Source organism: Nomascus leucogenys, chromosome 4, assembly GCF_006542625.1.
Source record: "Nomascus leucogenys isolate Asia chromosome 4, Asia_NLE_v1, whole genome shotgun sequence".
Lineage (NCBI taxonomy): Eukaryota > Metazoa > Chordata > Mammalia > Primates > Hylobatidae > Nomascus > Nomascus leucogenys.
In genome coordinates, this window is record NC_044384.1 from 87820906 (window position 1) to 87845348 (window position 24443).

The 24443-nt window shown below is 40.6% G+C and overlaps 1 protein-coding gene across 28 annotated transcripts in view; it reads left to right on the plus strand.

The window, feature by feature from the left end:
- The window catches only part of PPP6R3 (protein phosphatase 6 regulatory subunit 3), a 160465-nt gene that overhangs the window by 54917 nt on the left and 81105 nt on the right, over window positions 1-24443 (plus strand). For 27 of the 28 annotated variants that reach the window (XR_004029704.1, XR_004029705.1, XM_030811373.1 and 24 more), the window contains 2 exons: window positions 4277-4427; window positions 22424-22656. Coding sequence is in view for 25 of the 28 variants with exons in the window: in XM_030811373.1 (XP_030667233.1) it covers window positions 22430-22656 (227 nt within the window). In the remaining 3 variants the exon portion in view is untranslated. The remainder of the gene's footprint in view (window positions 1-4276; window positions 4428-22423; window positions 22657-24443) is intronic. The other variant, XM_030811380.1, reaches the window with a different exon arrangement.

The following is a 24443-nucleotide window of genomic DNA, read 5'->3' on the forward strand; positions in this document are numbered from 1 at the left end:
GGCAGAAAAACAGGCCAAACTCTGCTGGGGGCTGCAGCTTTTACAAGCACCTGGTCTCCTGAGGCAAAAGGACACACACTTTGTGGAGGCCAGGAACTGGACCAGCCTGTCGGGGGCTTGGTAACTCCATCTAGAACATCCTCAGGGTCTCCACAAGGCAGACACAGCACAGTACCACAGGAGATGGCTGGGACAAAGAACCAGGAGCTGGAGGGGTGAGGCGGTGGGGGGGCAGCAATCCTGAAACAATGAGAACATAGAGAAGAGAAAGAAAAGTCATATCAGCTCGGAAGAGCTTTCAAACCGACGTTCCAAAACATGCCCAGAATGCTAATGTTCACAAAGTTATCCAGTCAATAATTAGAATCCACTGCAGATGAGCATTCAACATTCGGGATTGTGACATTCAAGGTTGTGTCTTTCGAGATTATGACCCAGACTTTCTCAACATGGCCTTTCCTTGGGTTCATGTGCACGTGGTGTCTCATAAGCATACTAATCCTGTCAAATCAGGGCCCCACCCTTATGACTCCATTTAACTGTAATTACTTCCTTTCTCCAAATATAACCATGCGGGGAGTTAGGACTTCAGCATATGAATGGAAGAGTTGGGGGACAGACATTCAGCCAGAACGCATCTCTTCAGAATTCTTTAGACATTGCCTCATTATCATTTTTTTATTGTAATAAAATACATATAACAACATTTACCATCTTAGCCATTTTAAGTGTACAGTTTAATAGTATACCTTCATAACATTGTGCAATCAGCACCATCCTCCATCTCCTGTTCTGCTTTCTAGCTCTGATTTTGACTATTCTGAGTACCTCCAATAAGTTGGAATTACTTAGTCTTCTGCCTTTATTCAAGACATTTTTGTCATTTTTATGACTGGCTTATTTCACTTGGCACGTCTTTATGGTTCATCCACATCGTAGCATATATCAAAATTTCCTTTTCAAGACTGAATAATATTCCATTGTATGTATATACAGGTTAAGCATCCCTAATTGGAAAATTCGAAATGCTTCAAAATCTGAAACTTTTTGAGTGCCGACACGATGCCACAGGTGGAAGATTCCACACCTGACCTCATACAACACATGTGACCTCATGTGACTGGTTGCGGTCAAAATATAGACACACAATACACAATTTGTTTAAAATATTGTGTAAAATTACCTTTAGGATATATGTATAAAACATACTTTAAACTGAATTATATGTTTAGATTTGGGCCCTATCCCAAGATATCGCATTATGTATATGCAAATATTTAAAAATGCAAAAAAATTGAAATCTGAAATACTTCTGGTCTCAGGCATTTTGGACAGGGGATACTCCGTCTCTACCATACTTCACTTGCCCATTCATCTGTTGATGGACACTTGGGTTGCTTCCATGTTTTAGCTGTTGTGAGTAATGCTGCCATGAACACGGGTACACAAATATCTTTTCAAGACCCTGCCTTCAGTTCTTTTGAGTGTAGAACCAGAAGTGGACTTGCTGGGTCATATAGTAATTCTATTTTTAATTTTTTGAGGAATGAACATACTGTACCACAGCTGCTGTACCATTTTGCATTCCCACCAATAGTGCACAAGAGTTCCAGTTTCTCCACATCCTTATTGACACTTATTTCCTGTTTTTTTTTTTTCTTCTTTTCCTATAGTAGCCATCCTAATGGATGTGATGTGTTACTTCACTTTTTTGTTTTCTGTTCTTGAGAAATCTGAAACTATTCAGATTTTTGGTCTTGGAATACCTAGGCTCTTCTTTGTGCCAGGGTCATGCCGTTTAACAGTGATGTTCCTTGATGTGGGTCTGTTTTCAGGAATTATTTATCTGATTTCCTCCCTTCTGTTTTTTTGTTCTTTCTTTTTTTTTGAACCCCTGTTGGTTGGATGTTGGAAAATGTTGCTAAAATGTTCTATTTTAGGCTTTCAATTTTCTTTCCTGTTTTCTGATTGTCTTTTCCTCTAACTTGCATTTTTCTGTTTGTTTTGCTACTTTTTATGGTATAGGCTTTCTGGAGGTGTCTGGTAATCCTTGGTTTTCATTCCTATTTAAAAGTCAGGGATACACAACAGAGTTGGAGCATTTGAAATTGACATTCCTTCCCAGCTTTGTTCACTATAAAAGGACAGAGGAAGTGACAGCCTCAGTATCTATGAACGTACTTTGCTCTCAGACCTTCATTTCTAAATTACATCCCCCACTAAAAGGAACCAAGACTCCTTGGAGAAATGGCAGATTTCAAAGCTGAGCACAGAATGCGTAAGACAAATCCAGAACATGTTACATGAGGAAATAAGGAAGTGCTTGCTTAAGGACTATGAAAAGCACACAAGAGCATGCTGGAAGGGGCTCCCACTGGCCAAATGTGGGACAATTTGAACATCAGAATGAATAATGATGTTAATTGGCCAGGCACAGTGGCTCACACCCGTAATCCCAGAACTTTGGGAGGCCAAGGCGGACGGATCATTGGAGGTCAGGAGTTTGAGACCAGCCTGGCCAACATGGTGAGATCCCGTCTCTACAAAAAATAAAAAAATTAAGCAGGCATGTTGGCGGTTGCTTCTAATCCCAGCCACTCAGGAGGCTGAGGCAGGAGGATCACTTGATCCCAGGAGGTGGAGGTTGCAGTGAGCTGAGATTGCACCACTGCACTCCAGCCTGGGTGAGAGAGCAAGACCCTGTCTTCAAAAAAAAAAAAAAAAGGTTAATAAAATATGAATCTGGGAGTCCCTACTGATGGCATAATGAAAGAATAAGTGGGGAGAAGGGAGCATCCCTCACTGAAGTTTGAATGCCAGGAGGAACAGTAGAGCCTCAAAAACCTCATCATTTTCATAACTGAGTATCAATTGATTCAGACAAGAATTGCCAGTTGGCACTAAAACTACTGGATGAACGTTGTAAGAACATAGTCTCTAAGTATTGTTCTACAGATTATGAATTAATTACAAAGGAAAATGCTCAGTTTACAGTGAAGAAATCTGGCAAATATAATTTTAACCAAGTGACTGAAATTATCACTAATAATGGGGCAAATTGACATCATCTTGTCTCTTTCTGAAGGTGATGCTCCAGGAGAAACAAACCTTCATTTATGTAGTACTACTGCCAGAAGCACATAACCCATATTCTTCAAAGATGTCAGTGAAATGAATGGAAAAAAACGTTGAACTATTTCAGATGAGAGGAAATTAAGGAAATAGGACTTTAGAATGTAATACGTGATCCTAAATTGGAGGGAAGAGGGATTTGCCATACAGGACCTTTCTGTTTTGTCTAAGGACTCCAGCAGCACAGCCACATGGTCTGTTCTCATTTTAAGCAAAAATTTGGATGATTATACTTTTTGCAGTATATAGTCAAAAACCACCTAACTGGTAAAATATTTTATTTTTAAAATTAAATATACTCGTTTTAATTTGCACCTAGGCTTGTTACTGTTATTTTTATTGATTGATTTTAACAAATGTTTAACACTATTTATTATCTTACTTGAGGGAAAATGTTGATATCACAATGTAGTATGAGTTTTATGGGGGAAAGGCATTAGATGAACAGCATTGTTTTGGAGATGCCTTGTAGATTGCATTCTTAGAGGATTTGTTTTTTTTTTTTGGCCCTGTCAGGCTTCACTACTTAGAGGAATTCTAATTAGTTCAATGTCCACAGTTTAAGTCTTTTTCCACAGTATTAAGCTATATATGAAGTGCATACCTTGGAAGATAATTTCTGTTCTTTTCATGTGCAGTGTTTGGTTAATTGACATTAAAGACTGAATTTGAGTATAGCTAGAACTTCAGTGATCTTAATGTTCTACTCACGCTTCCTGATAAAATGTATTAAGTGGACTGCCGGGGGGGCATTTAAAGAAAGGAAATTGTAAAATTTTAGTATTTGAAAGTGTAGTGCCTTTATAGTGGACCCTATGTTGGATAAGAATAGAATTGATGTTTTTAGAAGACAAAGGTAAGGATATGTATTTTTCTTCTTCACTCATTGATAGTGCTATTATGACATCTGTATTTACTTCTGAGCTACTGTTTAGGGTAGGATAAAAGCTAAGGTAGAGAGATGACAGTGCCTTTTTTCTTATGTTCATATAGAAAAATCTTAATGATTAACTAGAACTTTTTAATTCCCTGTGGTATAGTTCTGTGTGGCCCAAGACCCTGACCCAGTATGCTTTAATGGCAGCTATCATCACACCAAAAGAGAACATATGTGATTATCTGCCTTTTTTTTTTTCTTTTACAGGAGAGCTTGTTTCATATCCGTATCCCACTTTATTCCTGCTAATCTGCTAATGCAGTAAATTGGGGGAAAACTGTTACCAGGATAACCTGTAATGGGCAAGGAGCCACAAAGAAGAAAACATTTCATTTAATTTTTAAACTTGGTTTGAAAGGTAAGACCATTATGATTAGCAGGAGTTTCCTGCTGTTAATGACATCAAGGAAAGCTATGGTTCTATTGTGAGACCCTGGAGTCTTAGCAAACCAGGTGGAGACCAGTCTCTCTGAGCTAGGTACAATATGGTTCTATGGTACTGTGGTATTTTAAGGAAGTTAAATGACAGCCTCTTCAGTCTGCTTTGGTATATCTTAAATCTACAGAACTCAAGGGATTCTAAGTTTATAGGGGGTTATTGAGAGGGGTGCCAAAGACCAGCCAGGCCTAGTAAGCTGAAGTAGTAGCACGCAGAGAAAGACTCGCTGCCCAGGCCACTGCTTCCAGGGCACTGGGGCTCTCTCTGTGTGTTTGTTTTTGTTTTATACCAGCGAAAGGACGTTTGACTTCTGGTCAGCCACTTTTGTCTTTCTGAGTCCTAATCTCCATCACTTTAGAACTTTTTATTAAAGATTAGAGATTGAATTTGCATATTTGACTTTTGGCTCAGTTGGCATTTACTAGGAAGTGGCAGAAGTGGCACAGTAGGTCCTTTTGGGGGACATGCAAACATAGTTAATCAAATTTCACTTGTCCCCATTGTATTTCTAGAAGGTAGACAAAAATCATTTAATCATCTACCTTCCTGAACTGGTGCTAGCTCTAAGACTTGAAATTTTAGTCACTTTTTCCTTGGCTTTCTTTTTATCCTGATGAGCAGTGATTTACCAGGGCCTATTGGTTCTACTGTTGACTCTTGCAACTGTCTTTTTCTTTTTGTTTCCACGGCTGCAAAGCTAGGTCAGACTTTGTTGCCTGGAGAGATACTATGGTGGTTTTGCTGTGAGGGGTCTCTGCTTCTAACTGCCAGGTGGATGTTTCCTAGGCATCTATAATACTACTTTGCATATGATGTCTCCTCAGCCCCAGCCCCTGAAGAACAGTCCTACTCAACCCTTGCAGGTTCCCCTAGCACTTAAACAGTGACGTCCAATTCTTGACCCTGATATTCAGATTCTCCTACACAACTTAGGATTTCCTCAGCTTCACCTCAATATTCTTCTGGATGAATCCATGTGGAGAATTCTCTGCAAGTATTCATTCCCCTTGTGGCTCCTTGTCTCATAGAGTTTGTTTGTTTGTTTGTTTTCTGAGATAGGGTCTCGCTCTGTTGCCCAGGCCAGAGTGCAGTGGTGCGATCTCGGCTCACTGCAACCTCCACCTCCCGGGTTCAAGCGATTCTCCTGTCTCGGCCTCCTGAGTAGCTGGGATTACAGGCGTGCACCACCACGCCCGGCTAATTTTTGTATTTTTGGTAGAGACAGTGTCTCACTATGTTGGCCAGGCTGGTCTTGAACTCCTGGCCTCAAGTGATCCACCTGCCTAGGCCTCCCAAAGTGCTGGTATTACAGGCGTGACCACCGCGCCCGGCCTCGTAGAGTTTTATTATTGTTCTTTGTATTTGAATTCACATCTTCTGGGGCTCAGCTTTCTTCCTGCCTTTTTTGTCACACCACCTTGGATTGTTCCAGTTCCCTTGTGATCACTCCTTTGTGAACTCTCGGAGCATCTCATTAAGTTATTTTAGAATTCTCTTTAACTACATTTTAAGTATTTTGTGAGCAAGCAGCTTTAACTTCTTTGTATCTTTAGTACTTTTCACAAAATATAGGTATCATTAATTGTTTGGTGGTAGGAGCTAAAATGTCAGAGGCATTTCTCAGGATAATATTTTTGAGACTTTCCCTCTGTCTCCTTGTTGTTTATTTTGTTTTTTCTTTGCTGATAGAGATTCTTAGCTTCGGCAGCTCGTGGAACAATTTCTTACCTTTAGTTATTCCTCCTCCTCCTCCTTTTACACATCTCTGCTCGTCAGCATGCTGTCCCACACTAGAGTGAACCCTTCAAAGTCTCCAGGAGTCCTAGAATCAATGCCAAGTGGTTACGATGGTTCCTGGAGAGGAACAGCACTGTAGGTATAGGGCACTTTAGACCAGGGGCTGGCAAACAAAGCATTTATTGCAAAGGCTAGATAATAAATATTTTAGGTTTTGTGGGCCAAGAGGCAAAAAAGAGGATTTATATACCAAGAGACACAACAAATTTTTATAGGCTTTGTTATTGATGAGATTCATAATGTAATAATTTAGTTCAATTTTCTGTAATACAGCTTTCTCTTACTAGTGAGAAGACTGGAATTCTTTATTCTAGGGGGATTATATTTCACCTAATTGGTCTTTAAAGTCAGAGTTGCTCTCATCAAAATCTATTGCAAAGGTACATCTAATCTATTAATGTTGATCTGCAGCAAGGTTTTACATTTTTCATCTTTGGAAATGTCTTTCTACACAGGTAGGTACTCCCACATTATCAGTTCCCAAGCATATTACTTCAGTTGAGTATATTCATTATTTGGAAGGCATATGTAGAATTCTCTTGGATTCTTCTCTTGATGCTTACTTTTTAGCATGTCATTACGTAGTAAATTAATCATTTCTAATTATAGTTTAGGCGATAGCTCCTTACTTGCACAACTGAATGGATTTTGAAATATGGAGATTTCCTTTGCCTTTGCATCAAGGTCTGCAAAATGCTATGTAACTGTAGTTTCAGCTCAGAAAACATGTCCACTGCCAATCTCTGTGGGAATGGAGAGCTCATCTCCTACAGGAAGTGTATGAAGCAGCTTGACCTTCCTTATCAACCAGAGAAAGTTGGTTAAATGATGTTAATGTAGTAGATGGTTCACATGTCAGCCATTGAGACTTCAGCAAAGGCAGATTTCTACAGCTATCCAGTGTTCAGTAATTGTCGTTCACAACTGTTCTTCTTGTTCAGAAAAATTTCAGTCTTTGCCTTGTGCTCAAAAAATCACAATAAAACTTCACCACATCAAGCTGCTGTGTGATAGGGCAAACCAGGATGGTTAAGTCCATGAGTGAATGAAGTTTACTGCTGGTGCTACTGGTTCAGTAACAGGTGATGGATTTCAAAAGTCTCCAGATGCCTGCTGGCGAATAATCAAAGAATAACTGTAAGCTTTAAACACCTTACATTTTTACAGGTTTTCTAAGTTTGTTGAACTAAGCCCTTTTCTGTTCTATACACAACCAGAATCAGTTGTAGCATGTCCTATCAGATTCTACTGTAGGTTGTCTTTTTTCAACTTTGAAAATATTCTGCCTGTAGTTCTTTCGTGAAGACTGTTCATGGAGGCTAAAAAGTCAGAGGTGTATCACAAGGTTTATAGCAAAAAATAACAATTATTCCATCTTTTCTCATCTCTGAATTACTCACTTGGGACTGCTACCTTCATCACTTAGCTGTTTTCCCTTATTTCCACATTTCTAAATAATTTGCCTATATGTAGCTGTTTCTAATCTCCTTGGCTTCTAATTATGAAGAGGAGGTTTTAGTTCTTACATGGATAGCTCCTTCCCTCCTTCACCTTTTGGATAAAGTCAGTATTAAAGGTATGTATATTTTGGTTAATTATTCCCAGAATCCCTAACAAAATTTGCAAAATTCTCTTCAGTGTGGTCAGATACATCTGGCAGTCAGCTGTGTCTCTTTCTTGGACTCACTTTTTCCAAACCCTCTGCCTCATGCCTTCCTCTGTACTGGTTGCAGTTGACCTTCTCCGTAACTGCTGGTGTTTCTCCTCACCTTTCTTCTGGGAGTCATCTATCTCTTGATGTCTCGTATTTCTGGTTTCATGTATTGTCATGTTTTGGTGAAGAACATTCTGCATTAGCTACCTGAGAAAGTGTGAATAGATCCGTCAGACCTTCCATGTCTGAAAATGTTGGTTTCAAGAATTGATACTAAGTTATGGTCCTTTTTTTGTGTTGTTTTTGTGAGTCCCCCTCCTCCCCACCCACCACTAGAAGGTTTAGATACTTAATCTCTGCTACCATGGAACTACTACTCAGTACCTTGGGAGGATCTGTCGCACCACTCATTGTGATGGCCTGTGCAGGCCCTAAGGAGAGCCACATTTGTTAAGCTCTGGGAAAATTGCTTTCTTCTATTTCCTACCCATGCCCCCCTGCCCGCCCCCCACCCCCACCTTTTTTTTTCCTCGGCCAAGAGGTGGGTGATAGATTATGTTATTCTAAAACTTTTTTATTTGAATATTTTATTTGAATATTGGACTTCCTAAATTGTTTAAGTTTTTTGTCTTTTCATGAATTTGTTGGCGTTCTTGGCTGTAGTTTCCTTTTTTCTCTTTTGTCCTTTATTTTGTTGTGTTACTAGAGTTTCCAGAGCAGTGGAGAATGCGTGGAGTTCAACCCACTAAGCATCTGGAAGGTTACATAATCTTTTCTATTTTCTTACTGGAGCTCCGTGTCAGCCCAAATGTAGCCATGTATTGTACCTTTTATATCCAATGGATTTTGAGAAGAGATTTATAAAACAGCATGTTAATCATTTAGTACAACCTTCCTGTCCAGAACAGGAACTCCTTTTGTTCTTATAGAAAATCATTCAGGCTTTGCCAGGGCACCTCCAATTGAGGGGCCTCACATGCAGCCACAGCCCTCATCTTTAGCAAGTTTTGCTTCTACTGCTTGTAGATAATTTGCACTTTTTACTTACTGGTTCTTATTTCATCCTTGGGTACAGTACAAGACAGGTCTTCTCTTCTAAGCTTTTAAATATATTCAAAGGCAGTTACTTTATCCCTCCAGGTAGTGAGCCTTTCTGCTGCCCTGGCCATCTCTGGATGCCATGTGGTTGCCAGACTCTTTGTTTTCCTTCAGAACAGGATATGCTATTTCCTGGTGTGACGTGATGTGCTCAGGGCAGGCCACAGTGGGATTAGTTTCTCCTCTGGTCCTAGACATTATTTATCTGTTACTATATTCTGAGATTTCTTCGCTTATTAGTTACATCATAATATTAGAACTTTCTATTGGACTTACAATCAACTGAAATCTTTGGACTTTTTTGTTTCTTTTCTTCACTTCAGCAGTTTTCTTCTCCCTGGCCTTCTTCCCATCTTGTTTTTCAGTTTTTGTCTGAAAAGGACTTTATATTCATTCATGTTAAATAAATTTTTCTTGATTCGTTGTGTCAAACAGTGTGACTGCTGACTTACCCAGGATTAGCTCTTCCTCTTAGCTTTGTGTTTTCTGTGCATTTTGACAAGCCTGTGGCATCCTGTGAATCCATGCCATCAGAGCCCTTGGCCACAAGAGCTGAGCTTGTCCAGAGCTCTTAAGGCTGAATGCCCAACTCTCTTGTCTGGGAAGTGATTCTCCACCCTGTGCGCAGAGACACATGGTTCCTCTTCATGAACTTGTCCTGAGAGCCGTTGGATTGCAAGGCTGACCTGCTGTTGCTGCCTTCTACAAGCTGAGGCCACACACAGCTGGCTGGGCTGGGGTCATGCTCTTGATGACTGCTTCTTTGACTAGGAAAAGTGCACACTTTGGAGCTAGTCAGACCTGGGTTTGTGTCCCAATTCTGCTAGCATGTTTACTAGCTCTGGTCTTTAGTAGTAAGTCATTTGACCTCTCAGAATTTTAGTTTTTTCCATCTGCAAAATGAGAACAAAACCTTGAAGGTATGAAGTATCTGGTATCTAAAAGCATGAAGCCTAGAGTCTGGCAGTATGGCAGGCACCTAATGGTAGCTGCTGTTAATAATTATGTTTCCACCTTTATATAAAGTTGCAGTGTCCAGACAGTTAATGTGATTGTGGAATAGCTAGGAGAGATTGAAGATTGTTTTTCATAAGGAGCTATAAAGACCATTCTCTGTTGAACTTTTATTCCTGAGCAGTCTCAGTAGTCTATGAATCTACTTTAACTTTTCTTGCACATTAGGTTGCATACTGTAAAACATTTACAAAAGAAAGAACTTCCTGAAGGTTAACAGTTTATTGCTGCTAGCCTGAAGCTGTTGAGGTAGCCCTGAATACTTAAGGGTTATGTACAGTCTGATCAAAGTTTGCTAGGGAAGGAATATAGACGATAATAGCTAAAACTTTTAAAAAAACGGGCTTTTGAAAGATTTTTTTGTGACCAAGTTGCCAATTCTGTCTTTCATTATAGAATTTGATAGCTCTTTTCTTAATCTGAAGACTGCTTCTTTTTGACCATTTGCCAAAAGCATCTCAGTGTGCTCCTGAATTTCTACTTGATTAGGAAAGGCCATTTTCTTTGGGTACCTTGTCTGTAAGATATTTGAATAATAAATGACCATTGTCACTTACCTCAAGTTGGGTGAGTTATAAATGGTACATAACTGGGTTTCACTTAATACAGACTTCACTGACTTGGATTTTCCAAGCTTTGCCTTCACCACATGTTAGTATAGAATTCCCTTTCTAGCCAAGCAGTTTAACCATTTTTAATTTGCTGAGGACCACCTCCTATCTCTTCAGTTTTGGAGACTTAGAAACTTTTTGTGTTGTTGCAAATAGCCATGCCAATCATAACCATTTCCTACTCTCCTCCAGTTACCTGTTGTTTCCTTTCTGATGTTTGACTCATTTGTTCGCTCTTGGAATCCTGCCCAGTTTCAGAGATTCCAAGAATCTTGGATGCTTCAGATGGGAAACCTTTCTAGGGCCGATGAGAATTTACTGATTTTACTTTGACTTAAATTTTTTTTTTTTTAATTTTGAGACAGGGTCTTACTCTGTCAACCAGGCTGGAGTGCAGTGGCGTGATCTCTGCTTCCCAGGCTCAAGTGATCCTCCCACCTCAGCCTCCTGAGTAGCTAGGACTACAGGTGTGCACCACCATGCCCGACTAATTTTTTTGTACTTTTTGTGGTGGAGACAAGATCTCCCTTTGTTGCCTAGGCTGGTCTTGAACTCCTGGACTAAAGTGATCCATCTACCACTGTCCCCCCGCAAAGTGCTGAGATTACAGATATGAGCCACTAGGCCTGGCTAACGTTGACTTTTATCATTCCGTCTTACCTGTATTCACATACCCTCACCTCCAGCATGCACTCGTGCATCTGGAACCAGCTGGGTGTTCCTTGCCTCTCCTCGGTTTCCTTGATCTCTTAAGAAGACTCTTGGCAAAAACTCGACTACCATTGTGCCGTCCTCATTACTTGCCTTTCCCCACACAACCCCTCAGTCTCACTTCAACGAAACTTGTTCTTAGTAGAAATAACCCATGCTTTGCATATACTTGGACTGAAGTTTTTGAAGTTGTGGAAAATAGGCACAGAAATTCCTGTACATTCAAGGTTTCATAATGAGAGTTTGTAGAGGAACACGTTACTGTAGTTGCTTTAATTTGAACTAGTTGACAAAAGTAAGGCTGGATTTTTTGGTTGGTGGTTGACTTTTTAAATAAAAAAGTGAAGTGAATGATAAGGTTGTATATCTTGTCTTGCCGTTAGCATCTTAGCAGTGTATTTGGAGTTAGTACGGGGTGTATATATAGGCATTTGCCTTCTGAGGGTTGTGTATTTCCCAGACAGCTTAGAATTCTAAAGGCAAGTGTAAATTTGTATCATTTGATACCAAAGTACAGCTCCAGAATGAAGAAAAAGTGGAAATTAGACTTGGGGGAGGCAGAATGCTGGTGACATTAGAGGAGTAATGGTCATTTAGTGTGAAATCTTGTAGCGGATACCTTGGCTTTGAACGTAGAGGCTGTTGCAAGGCATCATCTTCTGCTCTGGTGGGCCCCTCTTCATTACGCTCACCCCTCTCCAATCTGTCTTTCACATTGTTGACAGTTAACGCATTCACACTCTAGATCTGCTGTTGCAGACTCCAGTGTCTGTCTTAGCACGGTGAGCAGTCTCTACAGTGCCCCACCTCAGGCGTCTTACCTTCATCCCCTTCTTTCCTGTCCCATATTTAAGTCATATTCACACTTGGCCAGACCCAAAAGAGGTTTGTCCTCTTCCCTCTGTCTTCACCTTTGTAGGAAGTACGAACTCTGTTGAGAGTGTACTAACCACAGCATCAGTGTCATTTCCATGTCACTTCCAACGTCTGCTTCTGTTCAGAATTGTTTCTGTATGTTATTAAAATACTTTGTTTAATCACTGCTGTAGATATTTTAATGCATACTTCCCTCAGTTAAAACTCATTGGATCTGTCTGCTTCTGCAGCAAGCCTGCACAGTGCCGTGCATTCACACACAGCCCTTTGTGATCTGGCCTTGTGTTGCTAACCTAATCCTACCACCTACCCAAAGGCTCCTTCTTGTTGTCCTCAGGGTCTTCTCCCTGCTGTGACTCCTGAAGCTACTGGGTCTTCCTGTCCACTGCTTTCAGGGAGGCGTCGCCTGGCCTGGAATATGTTATGCAGCTCCATTCATCACCTCCTAAATGCTCCCTGTATTTTGAGGCTCAACTTAGGCTTGACATATAATGAGGCATTTTTGGCCAGGTTGTCCTCCCTTGAGCTACCTTTCTGTGGAACAAGGTTGAAATGTATGCCTGCCTTTCTCTGTTTTCTCTGTTCTCAATTTTATTGTATTTTTCAAGGCTTTAGGGATCATCTGTCATACTACTCCTGTATTCCTTAGCATAATTCATATTAATACTTTAATACCTGTTGATTAATATAGCATATTAAATGGATTTGATTCCTTTATTCTCAAAGAAAAGCTAGAAATATCAAAGCAGTTTAAAGTTAAAAGTGGAAAAGATTCTGGAATACCTGGGTGGTAGAAAGCTGATTGCTTTTGACACCTCCTTTGGAGGAAGCAGTTGCAGAGATACAATAAAACTGGGTTTGAGTTTGTATTGCCCTCTTCTCTAAAGAAATATGTTGACTCTAGTAGGCACCTGATATTTGATTTAATTTGTGTGTGTAGGGGGGCTGCACCTTCATGAAATTGACACCTTTACTAAGAATGGAGAAACAGCTACTGCGTGAACTTTGTGTTTTGTGGTCTTCTTCCTTAGAAGTTAGTGAGAGCTGCTTTCAAAGACCAGCTGCTTTTACTCCTTTGTGTTCCATGTTTCTGCCCCTTCTTGTGAAAATTTCCCTGGGCATTGAGCTTTGCTGTCAGGGGGAAGAGTTTCTCATTAACTTACAACACTAAGAGATAACCTCCGTGGGAGTGACTCTGCTTTTTCCTGTTAATAGACACTTTCCTCCCTGGCGCCTTCTTAGTGGCATGCAGCTTTCAGCATGCCTGGAAGCAGTCACCAAACCCTCCTGGAGCCCACAGTTTCACATTTGAATCTTGTCAGGCACTCTTCAGCTAAGCTTCCTGCATGTGTGAATCCAAGCCTAGAAGGAAGTCCTCAGCCTCCAGGTGTCTGGACACTGCATCAGTAGATGAGCCAGTATGAACAGCCTTGCCTCAGCTTGGTTGTTCAGTACATCCTGTTCCCCAGCCTACTTATAAACTCGGCCAGAAGTTCAGTGTAAACGTGTCTGCTGCTTATGGAATAATCAAGGGATGCCGTGAGGTCTGTTTTCTTGAGGTTGAGTGAGAATTCTAGATTTTGTCCACACTAATCAAGTATCTTTGTTTCCCAACATTTTCAAGTGGCCTAGGCATTGTTCCTTCTTCTGAAAATATATTTTGAATTAGCTTATAAAGTGAAATCAATTCTCAGAGATATGTACCTGTTTTTGTGTGTGTGTGTGTGTGTGTGTGTGTGCGCGCGTGTGCGTGTGTGTGTTTCCAGATGGAGTCTCACTCTGTCGCCCAGGCTGGAGTGCAGTGGCACGATCTCGGCTCACTGCAACCTCTGCCAACTGGGTTCAAGCGATTCTCCTGCCTCAGCCTCCCGAGTAGCTGGGATTACAGGCGTCTGCCACTGTGCCTGGCTAATTTTTGTATTTTTAGTAAAGACGGAGTTTCACCATCTTGGCCAGGCTGGTCTTGAACTCCTGACCTCATGATCCACCCACCTCAGCCGCCCAAAGTGCTGAGATTACAGGCGTGAGCCACCGCGCCTATCCGGCATGCGTTTTAAATTTGGCTCCTTAAGTCTAAACCAGTGATGACCCACCTGTGCCTCTCGATGGAAGATCTAGCTCTTTGCATTATTTCAAGATGAAGGATTTGAAAACTTTCTTGTTATTGGTATAAATGTTTCTAGGTATTAGAGGCTACAAAACAGTTCTCGTTTTCTTGTGATCTACTTTTTTGAGTTGCAGAATATCTGCCCAAGTTGTTACATTTCAAGAATATACATGATTTCTCCTGTATATTTCTATTTTAAAAGAGAGGAAAAACATGGCCTATAACCTCTTCTTACCTACCCCACATTGTGTGGAAAACATCGTTAGTGATTGTAGCTGTGGAAGGAGATGGGGGCCATTTCAGTGCTGAGAGAGACTGAATCATAATGTCATTAGAGTGGGGCTGTCTAGTACAGCAGCCATTGGCCATGTGTGACTCTTGAGCATCTGAAATGTGGCTGGTTCAAATTGAGAGGTACTGTGAGCATAAAATACACATCGGATTTGGAAGACTTAGTACCAAAAGAAATAATATAGCCCTGTTGGATATATTCTGTTAAAGATACTTTTAAATTTAATGTCATCAGTTTTTTTTTACTTTTTTGATGTGGCTACTAGAACATTTAATGTGTGGCTCATAAGTTTATTTCTTATTTCTGTTAGACGGGTCTGACTTGGATGACAGATAGAGCTTATGTAGTTCTAGTAGTTTTAATAGTGGTGAGAGAAGGGAGTGCTGAAGGGAGACTTGGGGTGTATAGGAATTAGAACTTGGGCAGTGTGTGCTTGCATGTCTTTGTATAAGATCATGTGAAATTTGTGTGTCAAATATTTTCTTCGTAGTGTTGTGTTAAATATATAGTATTAAAAGTCAATAACACATTTTGTTGTCTTAAATCTTTCTTGTGTGTTTTCTTGGGCGGAAGCAGCTGCTTCTCCTGTTTTTGTTCTGTTTGTGCTCCATATGTTTAGGTAGCGGCAGCTTCTACTAGAAATATCTTATGCGTGTTTATTGCCAGTCTGGCATATGATATCAGATATTCACTTCGGCATTACTATCTTGAGGATTCCAATAGGGCCAGTTATTAAAAGGTATAGACAGAGCTGGTTTCATGGGTGTGTGACCTGTGCAGTCTCACAGTGCTCAGAAACACTTGGATTAATGCTCTCCTGTTTGGGTTCTGTCTTGAAATGCATCATAATCTTTGAATCTCTTTTGGAGTCTCTGAACATTTTGCTCTGGGCCCAGCTAGTCCTGGGTACAGTTATTTCACAGTTGATAGTGTACAGTTTATTGTACTTGGATGCAAAGTTGCCAAATTTAAGCAGAGTGAGTTCATATGAATAGGAGATTTTGAATTTGAAATTCATTGAAGTTCTTGTCATCCCCACAGTTGACTGCTCATTTGTGGGTAGGATCACCAGTAGTTTTTCTCTTCAGGGTTCTAATAGTTTATCTTTTGTCATGTTTATGGTATGTTATGTTCTGCCTCTGTCTTGTTAAATGAAAACCCATTAATATCAGCTTTTTCAGAGGTAGTTTCTGAAATAAATAACACAGTACTGTTTGCACTAGTGTGCTTTTCCTATGTTTTTCATGGCTGTATAGTTATTTTGAATATATGTATTTAAATTTGTGAAGATGTAGATTAAAACAATCCTCCATTTATGAATTACAAGCTGTCAGCAGTGGTTTAAAATCAGGCATCAGCAGCATCTGGGAACTAGAGATGCAGAATCTCAGGCCTGAGCCCTATTTTATTGAGTTGGAATCTGAGCCTGTGTTTTATTTATTTATTTATTTATTTATTTAAATTTTAGGACAGGGTCTCACTCTTGTTCAGGCCGGTATGCAGTGGTATGATCATAGCTCACTGCAGCCTCAACCTCCCAGGCTCAGGTGATTCTCCCACCTCAGCCTCCCGAGTAGCTGGGACTACAGGTGTGTGCCACCTGTTGCCCAGGCTGGTCTCAAACTCCTGGGCTCAAGCGATCTGCCCATTTTGGCCTTCCAAAATGCTGGGATTACAGACGTGAGCCACCATGCCCAGCCAAGACTGCATTTTGACAAGGCCCTAGGCTATTCATTCCTGTGCCTATGAAAGTTTGGGAAGCTTTAAAGCTCAGTGATTTCATTGTTGGATATATTCATTGCCCTAGTAGCTTCTATTTGCCTGAGTGTGCGTCTGTTGGTGCCTATATGTTCTAGCTGCTATTGTGGGTCTTTCTTATTGACTCTCTACAACCTGTTTTGCTAAGGATCCTGAGGCTTAGAGATGAAGTAGCTTTCCTGAGGCCTCAGGGCTAGCCAGTAGTGGAGCTGGTGTTAGAATCCAGGTCTGTTAAGATTCTTAGTAGTCCTAGAAGAGGTTGAGAGGATTTGTATATTTGATGAAAACAAAGGGTTGTAGGTGGTTCACATAAATTATAATTGGACCCCTACTGGATATACTAGCATTCTACTAGCAGTGCCTTGGCAAATTTTACAGATAGACTGATGTTCTTGTTCTGCCTCTTATAAATAATTTAGCCACTTTACCAGTTCCTAGTTCCTGTGTCAGAGACAGGGTGGCACCTTTTTCCAGAGAGCATCACTGCTTGAATGCCTTGAATTCAAGGTACTTGGCCTCACATTTTGAAAGGTTTTGATATCATGAAGGTTTTTAAATAATTTTAGAGGGTCATTAAGTAAAGCAGTTGATCTTCGATGAATAGATTTACTCAACAGATGGATCCTTTGATCCTATTTTGTGTATATAAGATGGCAGTTTTCACTTGTCTTATGTTACAGGAAGGTGGGGAACAGCACACATTGTCCTCTGTGGCATCAAGTAACAGATGACTCCCCAGTGACCTGCTTTCTTAATCTTAGCCCTTTTGGAGAAAACTCCATTTTCAAACTACTTAATCCAACTTACAAAAAAACTCTAGGATTTTGAAGAAAGATTAGAGGGTAGTTTGGCTTTACCAAACTCTTTGCCCCACTGACTGGTTTGTTGGAAGAAATTATCCCTAAATTTAAGGACAGTCATATGCTGCATATATGACAGTGCTCCCATAAGGTTATAATGGGGCTGAAAAATTCCTGTCACCTAATGACTGATATGAATGAAAATTCCTGTCACCTAATGACTGATATGAATGATTAGTTTGGGGGGATTCTTTAAGGTGATTTTGCTACTTCAGCTAAACAACATCTTAACATGGTAGTGTCTGTTCGGACACACAAATACTTAGCATTGTCACAACTGCCTCTGTATTTCAGTACACGGTAACATGCTGTGCAGGTTTATAGCCTAGCAGCAATAGGCTATACCAGATAGCCCAGGTATGTAGTAGGCTAGACTGTATAGGTTTGTGTAAGTCACTCTATGATGTTTGCACAACGACGAAGTCACCTGACGAAGGATTTCTCAGTCTGCATCCCTGTCGTTATTCGTTGTGTGACTGTGTAGTCTAGGTTGTGAATTTTAAAGGATATTTATGTTTACTAAAAACAAGTTGTTGAAGTTCTGACTTTTTGGTTTTTCTGTGTAGTTTAGAGTAGTTATATTTTTAAAAGGACTCCATTTTACCTCAGGGCTCTGGCCAGTTGAACTTTGTAACTGTTATTTCATACCTGGCTTCTTTCTACTTGAAAGAGTACAAATAGAAGCGAAGGCCTAGCAGGGGTGACTAATTTACCAGTGCCATTTGTTTCCAGTCAGCTTGCTGTTTGGCTGAAAGGTAAAATACATAATTTTTGCCTAAGGAATTAGCTGTGGATATATTTTGGTTTTGAGTTTGTAGTATGTCCAGTACAAAGAAAATTCACCATGAAAATGTATTTCAAGGTGTTCTTATTTGAAAAATGCTATTCTAACTCTGAATAGTGGGGAGCAAAAGGAATTAGTTGGCTGAGTGTGGTGGCTCACACCTATAATCCCAGCACTTTGAGAGGCGGAGGTGGTTGATTGCTTGAGGCCAGGAGTTTGAGACCATCCTGAGCAACATAGTGAGAACCTGTCTCTACAGAAATACAAAAAAATTAGTCAGGTGTGGTGGCACGGGTCTGTAGTCTCAGCTACTCTGGAGGCTGAGGTGGGAGGATCACCTGAGTCTGGGAGGCAGAGGTTGTAGTGAGCCAGGATCATGCCACTGCACTCCAGCCTGGGTGACAGAGCAAGACCTTGTCTCAAAAAAAAAAAAAAGAGGAATTAATCACTTTACAACAGATAGTTGCCAAAGAACTCCTTTTCTTGTGTTTAAATCTCAAGTTTAAAATCAGTGTAGTAAACCCACAAAGTCATGGCTGGGGAATTGGAGGACCTGATTCATCAGTTAGGCCATGCTGCTGGAGCACACGGGCTCTGCTACAGGAAGGTTGCTTCTGGCTCACTGGAACAGCATGGGCAGGAACTTACAGCAGTAGGTGGCTTTCTTCCATGTAGTGATTTGGGGACCAAGGCACGTTGCATGTTTTGGTTCTACCATCCCTCAGGTTCTTTTGGTCTTCAGCATTCAGCCAGATACAGGTGAAGGACCATGGGAGGTTTGATGGTTCCTGGCACAATGGAGGAAACTCTTGTCATGTGGCCACACCTACACGGTGAGTGCCCCAGGAAGGGGAGAATAGAGAGGGGTGACGACTGTCAGCACCTCACTGGGCAGGGCGCAAGGGCTGTGGGGTAGATATTGCGTGGATTCAGGAGACTGCAGAAAGCAAAGTGGGTGTTAGTGGGACTTTTATTTCCTCTCGAACAAAGGGCACTACACTTTTCTGCAAAAGACCAGGTAGTAAATATTTTAGGCTTTGTGGGCCTCAGATGGCCTCTGTCATATATTCCTTTTTTTTTTCTTAAACCAACCCTTAAAAAATGTCAAAATCATTCATAGCTGGCAGGCTGTGAGCTGGATTTGGTTTGCTAACACCTTATTTCATGACAACTAATTATCACTCTTCTTTAGAAATCCAGTATTTAATGAGTTTCCTTTATAATAAGGTTGAGATTTTGGAAGTCAGTTTTTACTTGAGGCAAAAAAGTTGTATCTTGATTCATAATTCAGCAGTGTCATTTTATCTAGTTTTTAGGCATAGCTTCTCACCTGATTGGTGAATGTATACCCTGTTTATTATTAGCTAAAAATAAGTGCTTGATACCAGATTCACTTTTTTTCTGATTTATTTCTTAGTATTTTTCATACTTTGCCTTTAATACTAAGTGTGGGGAAGAGTAGTAAAAATAGATTTTAAAAAAAGGTGTTGTGATTTTTAAGAATGTAGAGGTGCATGAGCCGTATTACTCCACCGGAAGCATGGTGGGTGGCACTGGCATTGTTATTCTGTGCCCTCAGACAACGAACCACTTCTCTTCCTCTGTGGGAATTAATGGAAACCCAACTTTTTCCCTCTTGCATTGAAGTTATCTTTTGGTATACTTTTGTCTTTTTTTCTACTTGTTAGTTGTATTAGTATCAAATGGCATAATAAAGTTACTTTGTTTACCATTTCCCACTCATCTGAAAATCACGAAAAGCATTTATTTCTAAGGTTTATATCCACTAACCTTTTCCCCAAAATTATTTTCCTGTTACTTATATGTCATCTTTGCCCTTATTTCTTTAATATTTGTATTACAAGTAGCTTGCTCTTGTTTCCTTCACTGGCAACATTGCCCACTGGGTGGCTTCTGCGGATGCCCCTACCCACCCCTCGTCTGGAGCAGAGAAGTCCTATTAGCCTAGGAGCATAGTGGCTGCTGTCAGTGCGAGGAGTTGTGCTTCTCTAGCTCAGTCTGTGATGTCATCTGGACATAATTATTAGACTAATCCAATAGAGGAACAAGACAGCCCTGCCTCTGACTGTGGGCCACCACTTGTGTCATCCCACAGAGCTTTGTGCTGAACATCAGTCCTCCACATCGACTCCTCTTGTAAGATGTTGTGTCCAGGTGGATCATCACAATGGCTGCCATCCTTAAATATGTCTTGGTCCTGTTGCTGCTAATTGATGTGAGCTTGTTGCCATGTGTCCTTTAAAGCATTTAAAATTTTTTTTAGAAACAAGACTTTTATAACACCCTTCACATTTTATAATACTCCTATTTAAAACTTGTTCCTTAAGGAGCTTTTGGAAGCTTCTTTAAAACTCTGCTTGGCCGGGCTCGGTAACTCATGCCTGTAATTCCAGCACTTGGGGAGGCTGAGGCAGGTGGATCACTTGAGGTTAGGAGTTTAGACCAGCTTAGCCAACATTGTGAAACCCCGTCTCTACTAAAAATACAAAAAAAAAAATCAGCTGGGTGTGATGGCATGCTGTAATCCTAGCTACTTGGGAGGCTGAGGTAGGGATTACTTGAACCTGGGAGGCAGAGGTTGCAGTGAGCTGAGATCATGCCACTGCACTCCAGCCTGGGTGACAAAGCAAGACTCTATCTCACAAAAAACAAACAAAAAACTCTGCCTGTATTTTAAATTATATGCTCATGTACTAAAGAGTAAAATAAAATGTTCAGTGATCTCACTGTCTATCCTGTGAAGTGGATCTACTTTTTACAGAGCCTTGAGTAACCTGCCATGGTACAGAGTTTGTTTTCCTTTTATTCCTGGATTGATCAGTGTTTATACTAGCAGTGTAAATGATTTTGCCCTCTATGATCTCTATTTAAAAAAAAAAATTTTTTTTGAGGCAGATGTTCATAAAAGCATAAAATCAGGATATATTCCTGTCTGATCTCCTAAAGTGGGTGGGTTTTGTTTTGTTTTTTCTTTTTTTTTGTGGAAACAGGGTCCTCACCCTCTTGCCCTGCTGGAGTATAGTAGCACAATCATGGCTTACTACAGCCTCAGCCTCCTTAGTAGCTGGTACTACAGCAGTGTGCCACAATGCCTGGCTAATGTTTTGAATTTTTTTTTTTTTCTTATAGAGATGAGGTCTCACTATGTTGTGTAGGCCGTTCTTGAACTCCTGACCTCAAGTGATCCTCCCACCTTGTGCCTGCCAAAGTGCCGGGATTACAGGTGTGAGCCACTGTGTGCCCGGCCCAAATACATACTTCTAAAAATGTGTGCTATACATGGATTACCATCCTTTGCAGCCTCCTTCCTTTTACCTAGGCTCTTTTAAATAGCATGTGGATATTCATGCTTTTTTGGAGATAATGATAATGGGACACCTCACTAAGTGGGTAGTGAAGCTCCAGCTTATACACAGTTTTTCATTTGGGGGTTACAGAGAGTCAGTATGTATTAACAAACTCTGGTTTAGGAATTCTGCAGTGAGCATATAGACAGATAGGAAAGGTCTTTGAATGGTCTCTACTGAGGTCTTTTCCTGTGATGCTATCATCCTGTCATGTATCTCAAAAGTGGCATTTGAGATCATCCCATCATGAATGGCAGCCTTTAGATCATGTAGTGAGCCCTCTGTTTTATGTTTCCATTTGTAACAAATAAGTACCTTTTTTAGCTCTATAATTTGAAGTAACAAACTCTGTTTTCCTTATTGAGGAAGGATGGGCATGAAGCTGAGGAATGAATATGTATGTGGCGTAGTGATTGGGTTTCATTGTCATGTTTTCCTAGTAAACAGAGGAGAATCAGTTTCTCTAACTCCTCAAGAATTAGTTTGCAGTTTTTAGTAGTATATTAAGAATGGCACAGATTTTACCAGTTTATTGCTTCAGGCTTTTGACTATGAAAGTACCGGTTTGCAGTGACCATTTAGTTCTTTAGTCTTCTGAAGCCTTCTAGATATTTAGGCCTCACTGCTTATCACTTGTTGCTGAAGATATTCTGTTCTTCACCCTTAAGAAAAGGGTGACTTTTCTCCTTTCCCAGCATCACTTCTTAACAAAGTATGGATGAATTACTTTTGCAGGTTAAAATTATCCCGTTTTAGCTTTGAGTATTTTCAAGTCAAAATTTTTTATCTATAAAATATTTTCTGAGAAGGAAAAAATCCTGCCAGTAATGCATTAAAAAGTATTTTATAGGTTCGGTGTGAAGCTTATTTAACTTATGTGAGCCAAGTTGGCATTTTAGACTGTAAAACTGAACTGAAATATGAATTATGGAAAATTAATTTGTAAAGTTGAAATTTTATGAAATACTTTCTGCATTTTGTTTAGACCAGCATGTTTTGGAAATTTGATCTTCACTCATCATCCCACATAGACACACTTCTAGAAAGAGAAGATGTAACACTGAAGGAGTTAATGGATGAGGAAGATGTTTTACAGGAATGTAAAGCTCAGAACCGCAAACTTATAGAGTTTCTGTTAAAAGCAGAATGTCTCGAAGATTTAGTCTCATTCATTATAGAAGAACCACCTCAAGACATGGATGAAAAGATCAGATACAAGTAAGACAATTCAATCTTCTCTCTAGAGTGGGACTAAAGTGAAGTGGGGGTAGAATATACAGCTCTTATTCAAGGATTCTCCAGTGTAACTGTTGCCATTTACAGAAGGGTAAGGTAGTCAAGAATGACAGGCTCGGCGGAGCGCAACATCCATTCTAGCAGTAAGTCCAGGGAATCACAAGAGCTTAAAAATGAGCGTTCTGAATTTCATTCAAAGGTTTTCTGGAAAGGCAGCGTGCTTTGTAAACAATGATGACAAATTTCTCAAAATAGTAAGATGATTAAAATATTTACTTTACAAATAGGAAGATGGACATTATGTGACTATGCAAAATTGCACAGATCTAAGTCAGAGCTTGGGGTTACGAAGAGCATTGCTTATACAATAAATTCTGACCTTTTATCAACTGAAAGTAAAGGAATGGGTATTAGTGAACATCACCGTAGCTGGTCACACCATGGGTAACTACAGTGGATTTTGTCTGCTAGTTTAATCTGCTTACAAAGAGAATGACAGTACAGTGAGAATCCTTTATTACCATCACTGTAACACTTTTATACAAACCCCTGGAAACTCTCCATAGGTATGTAAAGTATTGGGGTTTCAGTTAATTATTTCTCCATATCCAAGTCTATTGAAATATTTGGCTCTTTTCCCCCCAGAAAATAGAGCAACTTCACAAACAAAAATTTATGCATTACATAAACTTAATGGAATAGGAAGAATTAGGCTTTTAGTAGTGTGTCTCTTGCCATTTGTCCCTCAGTTTACCTTTCTTTTCAGACATCTTTTCCTTTCTTCTTGGGGAGAAATGTGCTGTTAGGGAAATAATACTTGTTAATGCTTTCAAGTTGCTAGTGGCTTAGGTCTTCAAAGATGTCATCATGTTCTCTGCCAGCCATTAACATTGACATCTTGCATTTAGTGAAAGCCTTCACTCAGAGATTAGTGTGTTAAAAAAAGAGGAAGAAAGGCGAGGCTCGTTGGCTCATGCCTGTAATCCCAGCACTGTGGGAAGCTGAGGCGGGTGGATCACCTGAGGTCAGTAGTTCGAGACCAACCTGGCCAACATGGTGAGACCCCGAGTCTACTAAAAATACAAAAATTAGCTGGGCCTGGTGGCAGGCGCCTGTAATCCCAGCTACTCGGGAGGCTGAGACAGGAGAATCACTGGAGCCCGGGAGGCCGTGGCAGACCTGCTAGTGTGCTGTCATCCCCCAAAGGATAGACACTTTGCTACTTGGAATTCCCTTCACAGTGAACTAGCATGTGGGTGGTGCTACTTGAATTGGGGCTCATCCCTGTTGGAGGAGTGTGGTATGTATCAGAGAGCACAGGTTTTGGATCAGCCTCCTCAGAAGAGTATGACCCTCTTCTCTTCCAATCTCTGAGAGCTTGGGCAAGGAGCTTACCCTTCTTGGGTCTGTTTCCTCGTATGCTGAATGAGGCTAGTAATGTTTTAATCATTGAAGAGTAGGCATGCCTTCTATGAAGGGCTTACTTTCCACAAAAGAAGTAGTGCCCCCACCCCCACCGGCCCGCCGTTGTAACAGTGTGGCACTTGTATTATATTGCTTTGTCAGTGTTTTTGCCTTTGAGGTTGCAAGAGCAAATGCACCTCCCCTGGACACAGCCTTCTGCACGGTACCATTTTGAAGGAGCACCACTTGAGTTGGATAGGGCAGTACTCTGCCATGCTTCTGGCCTGAGCAGAGTCACCACCTGTGTGTAACGTATCTTGGATGATGCCACAGCTAGATTAGCATAGAGGGGTTTTTCAGCTGGG